Genomic DNA, 13,342 nt, shown 5'->3' on the forward strand with positions numbered 1-13,342 from the left:
TAAACATCTTATTGTATTAAGAAGTACTTTGGGACAATGAAAAAAGAATTAATCTTGTCACTATATGAATCAAACCACTTTGCAGTACACAGAACCCTTTCAGCCTAGCAAACTCCATTGTCATTACCAAAATCAATGTTGTCATAACTCAAAAATGCTTCCTCAGTTAATTTTAGCTTATACGTTTTCATCAACGACTCTCCTCGGTACATTTTTAGTATGCATTGTCAGAATGCAAAAGTAATTTTTGGGCCAGCAAAAAATTAATTCAAATTCTCACGCTAAAATAAAAAAACAAACAAACCAACCTAGAAATATCTTTCCATAGAAGAAAATCCATGTTTGTTTTTTTTTTTAAAAAAAAAGAGCTAAAAATTCCTTAAAATTTAGGTAGTTTGTGTTCTTCACTGAGGAAGACACTGCATTTTAACTGCACTTTTTTAAAAGTAACATTTACAAGAGATTAGCGTTTACTCTTTTCTGTGTACACACCAGGGACTCTGTTGGGGTTTTCAGTTTCAATCCTACAGAGACTGAATTTAATAGTAAAGCTTCTATCAATTTCAAAGATCCGACAGTGGGTTTACAGAAAGCCGCATTATTCCATATTAGCTGCTACTCACAGAAAGCGTGGTACAGCGCAATTTTAGACCCACACACTTGGACAAACCACACTGAAGTGTCTCTAGTGTCCTAAACAGGAGGTCACTCAAACCCAAGCATTTCTGTAGCTGGAAGCTTGTGTAACTAAACACAGGTTTTGTTTTTTTAAATAATCAAAAAAAGGTAAGTTTAAGAAAACTCTTATATTTGCTCAAATTCCTGTGATACAGGTTACAAAAAGATTCATCAGTTCTTATAGTGTCCAGCAGAAAGCCAGGTAAGAAAGAAATGAGGCACACTACAACAGCACATCTCTAAGTATTTAACGTTATCTCCAGCACACGTCATCTTTGATGTCACAGTGAAGCCTTCCATTTTGTTTCCGTTTCAACTGAAAACAGAGTTTGGTCCTGCTTACAATTTAATAAAGCCGCCACCCAGACCAATCCGCGCTCTTACCTTTTCAGTGCGGTGCTGTCCGAGCTTACTTCCATCTTGGCATCATACCTCTCACAGGGAAGATCTGGTGGCCTGAACTCTGCGTCGTCACTTGATGGGACGCTGTAGGTCCTCCACAGATCTACTGACTCACTGTTCTGAATTATCCCACAGTATAATGCTGTCTCACTGACCTCTGCCATCAGAGGCAACCTCTGTCCAACGAGGACTGTCCTATCATCTAAGCTGGGCAAGGGCTGAAGCTCCAGCCCACTGCCATAGAGTGCTGGGTTTACAGGTACGGAAGGTGGGTCCAGATTCTCTGCCTCCTGACCTCTCGGCTGGGGGCTAAGCGTGGGAGGCAGGGGCGAAGTAGGGGAATGGGGTGAATCCATAGGATTCATATTAATTTGCTTGCTTGGATTTCTAGCAGGTATAGATAGCGGCTTCTCGTATTTTCTGGAATTAGGGACTTCTAAAGAGGGCTCCATTCCTGCTAATCCCAGTTTCTGCCCTGATGCGTCCTGCTCCATGCAGAGCTCTTCAGTCACGGAGGGCCGATGGTGGAACGGCATCATAGGCCTTTTTTGCAGTTTATCTCCTTTTTCCTGTCTCTCTGTTGTTTTGTGCTTTGAAGAGGCGGGAGGTGGCAATGATGAAGATGACACTGTTCCCACGCTGAATCCCGGCTGATTTATCGTTGGGGGACGGCTGGAGCCAGCAGCACAACGCTGTTTGAAACCCTTGTGCCTGAAAGCAGAGGCAGAAACAATTTGCTGCATGGTTTATACGGTTACCTGACGTAACGGCGGCGGGGCGGGGGGGAACAACCGAAGGAACAGCACTGGGAAGTCTTATGTCTGTTCCTGATCTTTTAAGAGATTCTGGAACAGTCACGATCTGGACCAGGTCATTTAAGCCAACTCAGCTGCAGTTTCTCTGACCTATGAAATGGAAAATGACAGTCTCCGGAAAATAGCACTCAAAGGAAAGATGTAACGTTTATAAAAGCTTAGTACGGCTCAGGTGGAAGGTAGCATAGCAAAAACGTCCAAGCTACCGTTGTTTTCGTTACCCTAAAGAAAGATAGCCTTTCAGGCAAAATGGCTGCTGCGGAACTACAGCACTGCTCTCGCACACCCTCGAGCATCTGTTACAAAAGATACAGATCGGAATTGGTTATGTTATGTTCACAGATGCAATACACGGCAGGACGCTTCCACGGCAGATTCCGCCTCCATACCAGGTACGGAAAAATAAGTACAACTCTAGGCTAAAACCATAAAAACCAAACCCCCCAAAATAAGAAAAAATGAAAAAGGAACTACCAACCGATGAAGAAAGCATGAGTAAATATTTTAAAGTATTCAAAACAAAAAATGCAGCAACATACAAACTTATTCCTGGCTGCATATTTTATTACGGCTGTTTCCAATTTGTATCCAGTATCTTCGAGACTGGGAAGCACAGCACGGAATTTCAGTATTTCAGGTACAGCTAATCAGTATTTTCATCGTAAGCTGATGGCGCCCAAGGATGCCACAGCAGGCTCATCTCACTGTCCGTATTTTTATTGGCCTTTTCGGTTGGTTGGGGTTTTTTGTTTAGTTGTTTGTTTGGGTTTTTAAGCTATGCACAAATTGAAACATGTATGCGCTTAATATTTATACCTGTTTAAAGTTAAATACCATTTCAAACTAAATCACTCCGTCCCAATTTTTGTTTATAAACAACACTATCTAGCACAGCGACAAAACATTTCAAAGCACATAATATGCTTCTTACTCACACAGGCAGATACGTTATTGCAAGCAAACCTGGCTACTAGATTGAAGAAAAACGCTTTTGCTTTTATGACTTAGCTGCGAAAGCAGCCAAGCTTCGCAGGACGCAGCGGCTGTGACACGGTACAACTTCCCATACTTGCTGCTTCTTTCTCCTGTAACCATCCGCGCTGTGCCGTGTTGTCCTGGCTTTCTCTGTGGGCTTGCTGCTACCAGGACATGTTGCAAATTCTCTGCCGCAGCAGATGGTCTTTAGCTGCAGTCACCCATGTTGTGGAGCTAATGCCCTAGTAACTGAAGATTTGCCTTAAGCATGTTCTTGTAACATTTCATTGACTTAATTCTCCATCATTCACCGTATTTTAACTGACCGCAGAAAATTATTTCAGACAGTTCAACAGACAAAATCGAGTCTGTAGAAGACTGAGTGTGATACCAAGTACCAGCAACCCTTTAAGACTCCATATTTAAGATCATATCTTGACATTTATACTCTCATTTATACAATACATAGACTGGGCATGGTAACGACTAAAACAATATCTATACGACAGGAGCTGTCCAGTTCCTGCAGCAACACAGAAAATTCTTATTGCTGTCTGAAATCGGGTACCGCCTTCATTTTAAGGATAATGTTTTCATTTCCCACTTGCTCTGTTCACCAGTTCCAGCATGATGCAGTTATCGCCAGAGGTATTAAGAGACAGTGTGAAATTGCAAATGCAGCCGAACCTATCCATAGATTCAGGTTTCTGTTGTCCACTAGTGATTCTTCACACTTTCCAGGCAAGGCTGGACCTCACTTTTCCATAGGAAACACTTGGCATGCTGACAAAACATTGGCCTGTTCCACATGCCTGAGTGTATCTATACAAGCAACAAATAACGGGGGTAAAGAGCACGGCTGCAGAAGAGCAGCACTTTCACTTCGGACACAGCACGGAGTCTCCAGGTTGAACCCTCTGCCCTCTGTATTATGCACAATTCCTCTGCATCCCTTTAACTCTTCTAAATAAATGAAGAACAACTGGCTTCATGAGAAGTCAAACACAAAAGGTACAAGGACACAATCTTGCCTCATTCAATTTTGGACAATGGAAATTTCTGATCAACAACCCTTCAGAGACTGAGCGCGCTATGTCGCTAAATTTCTCAGTACAGCCAAACCTATCCAGAAAGCCCTGCAGAGACTGCCCTGGCAGGTAGCACATTTAAGGATTTGGTTACACAATATATTCATTTAACGATTATTAGCAGCAGCATTGTTCTCGACTTTGCCTCGCTGTTAAATGAAAAATAAAGAAGAAAATAGAAACACAGCTATGCCTTAACCAGGAGAAAAGCGGAGAACCATTTTGGCCACACCACTGCCTGTTGCATGGACGATTACTTTGGCAAAGACCCTTACTGCAGCTGGGGAGGGGGACGGGGATGAGACAAGACAAGTAAAAAAGAATACATATACACCCACCGCCCCCCCCCCAAAGGGGTTCGCATAGCACGATCAACATTTCTGTTTGATCATACGAATGACATTTACATCTCGGCATACTCAAGGAGTAACTTCCTGAGGTCACAAAAACGTCTTCACCAATCTTACAAGTAGACGGAGACCTTAGGAATTAAAAATTTCAGTAGAAGACGCTTCACAGGGCTGTTTCACTGGAAACTGTTTTTTCCCAGCCCCGTAACGTGTCTCTGATAATTTTAAGAATGTCAAGCAGAATTGGTGGCGCTGTTTTGCCTCTCCTGAGTGAGTAGTACTGGCACTTTAAGCATTTATCACAGAGGACAGATAGTTTAATAAACTCTTAAAAGTGTTTGTGTGAGCGAGCTGTGATTTCTTGTTGACCAGTTGACAGTGGATGACCATGCTGCAAAGGTTTTATATTCTCTTGGGTGTTTTTCTGGTGTCCAATGAGCCATGGCAGATTGACTAGAGAGGTACATGGAGTAGAGTGTTTCTTTGGCGTATTTTTCCTCTTCCTCCAAACAGGGACAGTACCACTATTCCTTAATCGGGGTGCTCTGAAACTTAGGCAGCTTCTGTCCCTCTTCATCACGAGTCTTACCGCTCCAAACTTTAAAGCTCACCCCTCTGAAAACGCTGAAGGATGAGTTCATTAAGAACGAGAAATATTTGAGTGATTTTATCCCCATTCTCTAGTCTGGGATCATTTTTCCACTCGAGTCAGCTACTGCAAGTGACAATGATAGGAGATGCATATTAATCACCTGAGTATGAGCGATGATCACAGTTTTGATATTAAAGTTTCCTCTTCTCTCAGCTAAAACATAACTCCCTTTTTAAAGCGTGCCTCTGTCTGAATTAAACAGGGCTCTTCTAGTACGATAAATGCTTACTCTCTTCAAAGCTCACCTGGAACAAGAACAACTGACTCTTTGGACGGGGTCCACAAAATCCCAAGAAACAGTATTGTTCGGAACTTCCTCTTCCAGATTTGCAGTTGTAATTTGATTCCTCCTGAAGAAGATAAAATTATTTTAGTAGTTAGCACCTTTTGTAAAACAAAATTTAATAAATGCATATGCATAAATTCACATGTTCACCTCAAATAAATTACTTCCTTCTACTTCACCTTTGAAATAGAATTCTGTATTAATGGTAGTTCCCTCTACTGCTCCTTAAAACCTATAGTTTGATTGACGTGGGAGGATAGTACCAGCTCTACATCAGATAGCTCTGCAGTTTGAGCACAAGAAGCAAGGTGCAAGCAATTTCAACTGAGCCTGGAAATTCTGACGTATCCGATGAGGAAATTGCATGGAAATAGTGAAAAAATAAAGATTTCGGGGCACGTGGTGCCATGAATATACTTTAAATGTCCAGTAATAAAGGCCTATGATACTAACAACAAGACTTTACCATAACCTTGTCGATTGGAATTTTAGTCCAATGCATGTAATGTGATGCTTTACAAGCATCACCCTTAGAGTTCTAAACGTCAAACATATACTGTTTGTCCTTCAGCCACCCAACTTTCAGTCTAGAAACTACAACTGGAGCTAGAAACTGCAGTCAATGAGTCTGAAAGCATCTAGCTGCAGGCACATCTTATAGATCTGTAACCTCAAAGACTGTCACAATTAAGATACATAACTAAAATACAAACCTAAGTGTTAGTTTTCAGCTGAACACAGTAACTGACGTTCTTTGAGAATGCTGTTCTGCATCATTAGCTTTGATTAGTGGCAAAAAGAATTCTATGAGGAATAGCATTATTTAATGCAAAATCATTACAATTTAAACTATTTATTAGGTGTTATTAAAAACCAAACCCATGAGGACTGCTGCCTTACTTGGACTGCGACCTGTTGAGAATGCATTCCTTCCAGACACGGTGAACCATATGATTGTGGAATTTTGGAGTAATCTTGCCTGATTTCTTTGGGCTGTGTACGCTGAGTGTCCCCTCCTGCACAGCTGAATGGCTGACATTGCTCTGAGAGCATCCATCTCCTGCGATGTAAACAAAGCGATAACGTTACTGCCATTCTCAATATTCACATTTGGTACTGTTTCCTGAAAAGACCTTCCCTCTTACAAGGCCGCTGACTACGCAGGTGTTCACATTCACTAGAAAATGCTTAAAGCATCGTTACAAAGGACTGACTAAACTCCATTTTAAAGCAACACTTGCCTTTGGGGTAACAAAGACGGCACTAGGCTATACCAGGTACATCCGCAATACAGTCGTGCGAGTACTGCACCTCACGTGAGATAATGTGCTCTGAGGCTTAAACGGAGGTAGTTTACATAGTCCCCTACAGCCTCGTACTGAATCCCTAAGAAATAGTGCAGGTAGTTTTTCCCCAACTATCCTGGATATTAAACTTGAACCTATATAGTCTTTGATGAGTTGCTTTAAAGACTAAATTTTTATAATACGGATGGTTCTAAAAGCACCTATTAAGAAAACCAAGAGTTTATGCAGAGTATTTCAAAGCAAGAATCAGTTCTTTACACTCAAGATAAAACCTTGCTGAAGAAATGAATGGATTAGTGTGATGCTATTCCTTTACCAAATGCTTGAATTGAAACATCAGAATCAAAACTTGCTTTGGTAAAATCCTGCAGTGGAGATGTACACTACCACAGACACTCTTAATGGTATATACTCATGATCGACTGTTGAACATTGTGTGTGAGGTCATCAGCGACGCTGTATGATTATTAAAGAGGTAACAAATGAAGGTATCACTTCCACATGTTAATAGCCTGAAAACTCTGCCTTACGTTCTGCACTCCATTTCTGTCTGTGATGCAGAAACCTTACCGGCTCTTGTATAAGCAGACGTTTCCTCTTCTGCTACGAAACATGGTTTTGTTCTAGATTAACAGAAACCTAACTCAGTCATCTTTACAAACACAAACGGCAACAGTAGAGGGAGCTTTAGGCACACTTGGCCCGGCGACTGAGTAACGCCACTCTGCGCTCTGGATGGAAAAGTAAGGAAGGATATGTCGCATTGTAACAAGGTCAAATCAGTGTACAGAACACTTCGTCCTTCTGCCTGACGCAACTGAAGAAGCCTTAAGAACGAAACGCTGAAAGGATTCACTGCCATACATCACTGCATCTAACAAGGTAATTCTGACGATTTCTATTAGGTGACTTTCAAAATACGAATTTTAAAATGGTGCACAAGCTCTGTATTTTCTTTGATTCTTTATGCTTATATATTTTTCCTCCAGTTAGACCTTCCCTGATTCTCTTTTTGTAAAGAATCTAATTAAAAAAAAAAAAAAAAAGAAGAGACAGTGAAAACCATAAATCCCCAGACGAACTGATGCTTGTGGCTCTAACAATTTACTTCACTGGCTTTCACATGTTCTACAACATTGTGAACTTGAGCGATGGATCAAAAGCCAAGTCAAAACTACAGAATTAGCAAATCTGTCCTCCTTCTGGGTTCGGGAGCGGGGAAGGAACGTGGGTATACAGACAAACATAACGCACACACACATACATCACATGTATCAGTAGCAGGACAGTTACAACTACCAGGAAAAACGCAAGTACGATGGAAGGGGAAGGCCAGAAGGCATGAGAGGACAGCCAAGGAGGAACCACAGCTTTCAAGCTACACTTCAGTGCATCAATGATTGTCTTCCAAAATTCTGTAATATTTTTGTACTGTGCAGTACAGCAATACACGGCACAACATGAAACAGAACTTCACAGCAGGCAAAAACATTTTGTTCTCATACATTAACACTACTTTTTATCCATTAAAACCACTGACAAAATACTGGAACACACACAAATAACTGTGTCATATAATGGTACAAACACCGGAAGACTCAACCAGAGGTCACTTCACGATCCCTACGGCACAGTCTGTGTCTACACACGAAAAATGCCATTCCCTTGTTTCAGTAGCAGTTTGTTTTGTTACATACTTTAGACACAACCATGGAAAATATGGTTGAAAGACCTGAAGGGATCATCTAGTCCATCCTCTACTTCAAAGCTGGATCAACATACTTGACGAACCTATTCTTTAAAAACGAACACCCCCCCCCCCAACAACCCACCTACCTCCCTGCTCATGGAAATTCTGTAGCTTCCCACCAGCCAATTTATTCTAACACTTCATTATCCTTCCTCAGAGAACATTTTTCCTCATGTGTAACCTAGTTTTGCTTTGCTCCAGTTTAGGTTCATTACATATTGGTTGCAGAGAAAAGATTATTCTTTTTCTCCTTTTATGTCTCTGAAGACCGTTGTATCGTCTCTCCTCCAAATTTCTCTTCTCTAGACTAAACAACCTCAATTCCTTCCATCTTTTCCTGTAGGTTCTGTTTGCAAAATCTATATTCATTCCCACTGCACTTTTCTGGACTCCATCCAATCTGTCCACATCTTTAAGTGTTCAAACTGGACGTGGTACTACAATCACATTTTTACTGCTATGGGCAGGACTGAAGTATTATTCACGTGCCCTCAGACTAATCCAGTTTATGTATCCCATTTACTGACTCTGAACCACATGACACATTTTTCCAATCAATTTCTCCAACTTTTCAAGGTCTTTTAGAACGGCGTGTGATATAATATAAAGGAATCCTTTCATTGTTTGCCGGAGAGGCACGCCTCTAACACAATTTTATATTGCCCTCAAACAACAGCAGAGATCAAATAGAAACTGTGACTACCAGATTGGACAATACAAACAATTTTAGATATTAACAGTTTATAAAAATTCTCAAATAGAATCCCCTTGTGATATTGTACAAGTTTAACGGGCATCTGAAAAATTTAAAAATACAACAGCACATTAAAATATGCACCAATACTTCAATATGGTTATTTAGAAGTCAATTGTCTTGTTTCAGTTAGTTACGAATAAGCTTTTTGCTTATTTTAACTATCAGTTGCCTTGAAAAACACTATTGAAAGTCAATTCAAATCTCACATTCTATGTTATTAGCAGTAAATACTAAACACTTTGATTGTCTTCATATACAGTCGCTGTTCATGGCCAAGTGAATCCAGACAAGTACTTCCATGGGAGTGAAGCTAAGGATGATTAGTTTTCTTTGGCTTTGCATCAAGATTGATCCTTTTGATGTGCCAGCACTATCTAATAAAGGCTAAGCTAGCTTGGTAGCTCCTTAGACCTCAAGGAGGTCTTTATCCCCATCTGGCTGCACAGACTCATAGAATCTTGTAGGACCTTCACATCTTCGACACTTCTATCGCTCTGTGAAATTGGGTAAGCACTGATCAGCAAGTTAAAAAAAAAAGTGCAAGTTCAAGCAGAAGGAGGTCGCCCGGTGGTGAGTGGTCTTCAATGATTTTGCTACTGTGACTCAAGTCAGAGAATCTTCTGTGAACTGAGAACTCGATTCCAAATAACAGTCATTTGCAAAGCATAAAACGTGCCAGTACTTGTGAAACTATTATTAATAAAGGTTACAAGGAGAGGCTGAGAAAGCTGGGGGAGGAATCTTATCAATTTACACAAATACTTGACAGGGAGAATAGAGAGGATGTAACCAGTGGTATCCAGTGAAAGGATAAGAGGTGATGGGCAGAAACTGAAATACAGGAAATTCCATTTAAGGAAAAGAAAGAACTTTTTACTGTGAAGGTGGTCAGCCATTGGAATAGGTTGTTCAGAGAGGTTGTGGAGTTTCTGTCCTTGGAGATATTCAATGGACAATGGACAATGTCTTGAGCAACCTGCTCTACCTGACCCTGCTTTGAGCAGAAGGCTTGGGTAAGATAATCTCCAGAGGTCCCTTCCTACCTCAACTGTCTTGTAATTCTCTTAGGAACTGGCATGTCTGTAAAAAGCAGGTTAGAAGACAATCTACACAGAAAACACATGCCTTCCAAATATATTTTTTTTTTGGGGGGGGGGGGGGGGGGGGGGGGGTGATGAGGTACACAGAAATCACTTTTCTATATCAGATATTTTCTTTATTTCTTTTTACGTTATTATCTTAGAAGTTTGCACGCGAACAGACATTTGACTGCTCTGTTCCGTAGTTCCCGTTCGAAATTGCAGTCCTGAATTTGTTACAGCATAACCACAATGACAGTGACTAATCTTAAGGTCTCATCTGTATTCCAGATGATGACAGGTTATAGATATTTGTTTTCATTTCTGAGGAGCAACTGGATACACATACTTATTTCAACAAAGCAAGATATTAAGGATCTAGTACCCCACATACCAAGCACTTGGATGGATTCTGGAATTAGAACTGTTACGGATCCAAATGGGATCCAAAAGGGGCATACTCGATCCAGACAAAACATGTAACTTGCAAATCCTATGCAGCACTCCGTTTGCCATCTGCATACGATGCATGTCGGACCTCATTTCGGAAGACCAGCTCCTTCTTACCAGCTCTAGAGACTTAAGCATTTCTTTTGAATGGCCCTTAACTAAAACCCAACTGTGTTGGGCAAAAGGAGTAGCTAGCACTTGCAAATTTTTATTACACCAACATGAATGCTTAGTTAAGCATGTATTTCTAGCTCTTTACAAAAAGAGCTACGTGCTCTTGTATGTTCACTGTACTCTTGTACCTCAATGAATCTTCACCCTCCTCCCACCCCAACACAAGAAAACCAACACTTCCACACAGTGGCAAAACCTGTGTTTTCACTGACGGAATCTAGGCTTTCTGCTATTTGCACTACTGCTCAAAGATAATACAGTTATGGAAAATGGAGCTTAACTGAATTCACAAGGTTTTGTTTAAAGATGTGTCTTCTCTGAGGTGTTTCAAGCATTGGCTTTCTTTTACCGCAGACCTACAGAAAAAGTCCTCTCCTACCTTTCAGTGTATTGCCTGTCTTTAATCTGCTACTGTTCACATACTTACCCTCACTTATGAGCTATGTAAAATGAAAGACTGACTCCAGCCTCCTACATTTATTGCTTACCCATAATGGCCTGCTCTGGAGAAGTGGGTGGAGTGAGTGGCATCCCACAGGTACTAGCAGGGTCTTTCACGCTCCCAAGCCCCTGCTGTCCCACATTTATATGGCCTCCAGTATTGGCAGCGTTCTGTGACATGGGGATGTCACTCTGGGAGATGAGAACGAAGGCTGAAGGATATACCATCCTTACACCACCTACAAAGAAATGGAAAAACAAAAGTCTTAAAAATACCTGATAATATTCAGCAGCCCTAGCCCCTGCAACTTGTTTTCAATGTCAATTAGACAAAACTTATTATCTGAAACATAAAGAGCTAAAGAATTTCACATACTGATACATATCTAACCCTCTAAAACCAGTACAGAGCTGAAACAAGTAGCTTGATACTGTGAATAATAGCATGTGGGATACAGGGAGTACAGAAGCTTGAGGCGAGATAACTAGTCAGATGCTCCAGTGTCAAGAGAGCTACAAGAGAAGATGGGAAAATTATAATGGCTGTTTCTGATTAATTAGATTTTTAAAAAAAATTCATGTGGAGGAAAATAATCCTTCAGGCAGAATATTGAAACTTACCAACAATTACTTCAACTGCCACAGGGAAATCATTGTCATATCCCAACTCTTCTTCCTCTTTCATGCCTTCTTTTTTCTTCAGCACCATAGGGTAAAAATACTGCCATTCCTCCATCAGTTTCCGAGTTGCTGGGTCTGACATCTTATATGACTGGCCCGTCAATGTACCATTTAAACCATAAGGACTCACCAAAACTGCAAAGTAAGAAACAACAGTCCCTGCAGTGCATATATTTTAACTCTGTATCAGCCAGTCTCTGCCTCCATACCTTGAGTCACTGTTCCATCCGCATGCTGACTTAAGGATCGCTCTTCTGGGGGAAGCTACTGCAGAATCACGCAAGGGTGTGAATTTAAAGCCATGTTACGCTGCACTTGCTTCCTGTACAACCATCCTTACTGAGCTAAAAACGGACCTTTTTGCAGCTTAGCTTAATAATTTCCAAAATGAACTAATCTAAGTGTACTGAAACAGCACTCGCTATGGGAAAGGGATGGCTATACATGGAAGTAATTAGAGGATAGATATTCAACAATAGGGTTTTTACCAGGAACATATGGTACTAGAGACTTCTCAGCATTAAAAAGGACAGAGATAACAATATATGAACATGACTAGAGTCATGACAACTGAGGAGAACTAGTTACTCAATAACGTGGATTTCCATTCAGACTCAATTTTGCTTTTAGTCCTACTGGATTTGAGATTAATGAATTTAGCTCACTGAAATAAAGCCTTCTATGATTTAAGTGTCTGAGCCTCTGTCAAAAATTTACACTTAGAAACAAAATGTTTTCAATAAAGCTTTTATAAATTAACATCTCTATAAATGCTCATTTTATAAGTCTCCCAGTGTTTCTTCACTGTATAAGTTTATACAGATTTCTTGCTTTAATTGCTTTGAAATTATAATTTCAGACTGTACTAAAGACGGTATAACTCAATGACTCGAATATTCTTGGTTTTTTTTGATGTAGAGCATTGCACAATTGCATCATTAATTTAATAAGCCATTAACTTAATTCTGTAAAACCCTATTTTCTTACACTGTCAAATAAATAGTCACAAATACCTTAAGTTTTTCCTTGTTTCTGATACGTTTTCACCCCCGCCCCTTTTTTTAAAAAGCAAAATAGCTGACAATCTATGAATGAGAAGTAACCCTGAATTAGATAAGCTTAGACTTTGCATTCACATAGCATGGAAGCTACAGATTTGAGCCCACTGACCCAGGCACCCTGTAAGAAAATCAAATCAGTGCACTCACTTTTAAGTCTTTTTAACACAATTGATGAATTTCTTTGTTTTATTTACTACATGCATGTACATTTAAAAACAACGTTAATGAATAGAAAGCTCTGGAAAGTCCCCAGACCACTTATGGCTGGCTATAGCACTGAAGTCCTAACAACATCTTCCATTATGTCCACAACTTCCTGAGTAGAAATTTAACCCATGTGAGGAGTTACTTAATCTTACTTTATTCACCTCTGAAGATAACATCAACTCGAGGGAA

General features: G+C 40.4%; 1 protein-coding gene across 2 annotated transcripts in view; it reads right to left on the reverse strand.

The window, feature by feature from the left end:
- Positions 1 to 13,342, reverse strand: part of MED13L (mediator complex subunit 13L) — a 203,718-nt gene that overhangs the window by 42,338 nt on the left and 148,038 nt on the right. For both annotated transcript variants that reach the window (XM_075110712.1, XM_075110714.1), the window contains 5 exons: positions 11,826 to 12,020; positions 11,252 to 11,443; positions 6,147 to 6,306; positions 5,206 to 5,310; positions 1,063 to 1,791 (listed from right to left, as the gene is read on the reverse strand). In XM_075110712.1, the coding sequence (XP_074966813.1) occupies positions 1,063 to 1,791; positions 5,206 to 5,310; positions 6,147 to 6,306; positions 11,252 to 11,443; positions 11,826 to 12,020 (1,381 nt within the window). The remainder of the gene's footprint in view (positions 1 to 1,062; positions 1,792 to 5,205; positions 5,311 to 6,146; positions 6,307 to 11,251; positions 11,444 to 11,825; positions 12,021 to 13,342) is intronic.

This window comes from Phalacrocorax aristotelis, chromosome 15, assembly GCF_949628215.1.
Source record: "Phalacrocorax aristotelis chromosome 15, bGulAri2.1, whole genome shotgun sequence".
Classification (NCBI taxonomy): Eukaryota; Metazoa; Chordata; class Aves; order Suliformes; family Phalacrocoracidae; genus Phalacrocorax; species Phalacrocorax aristotelis.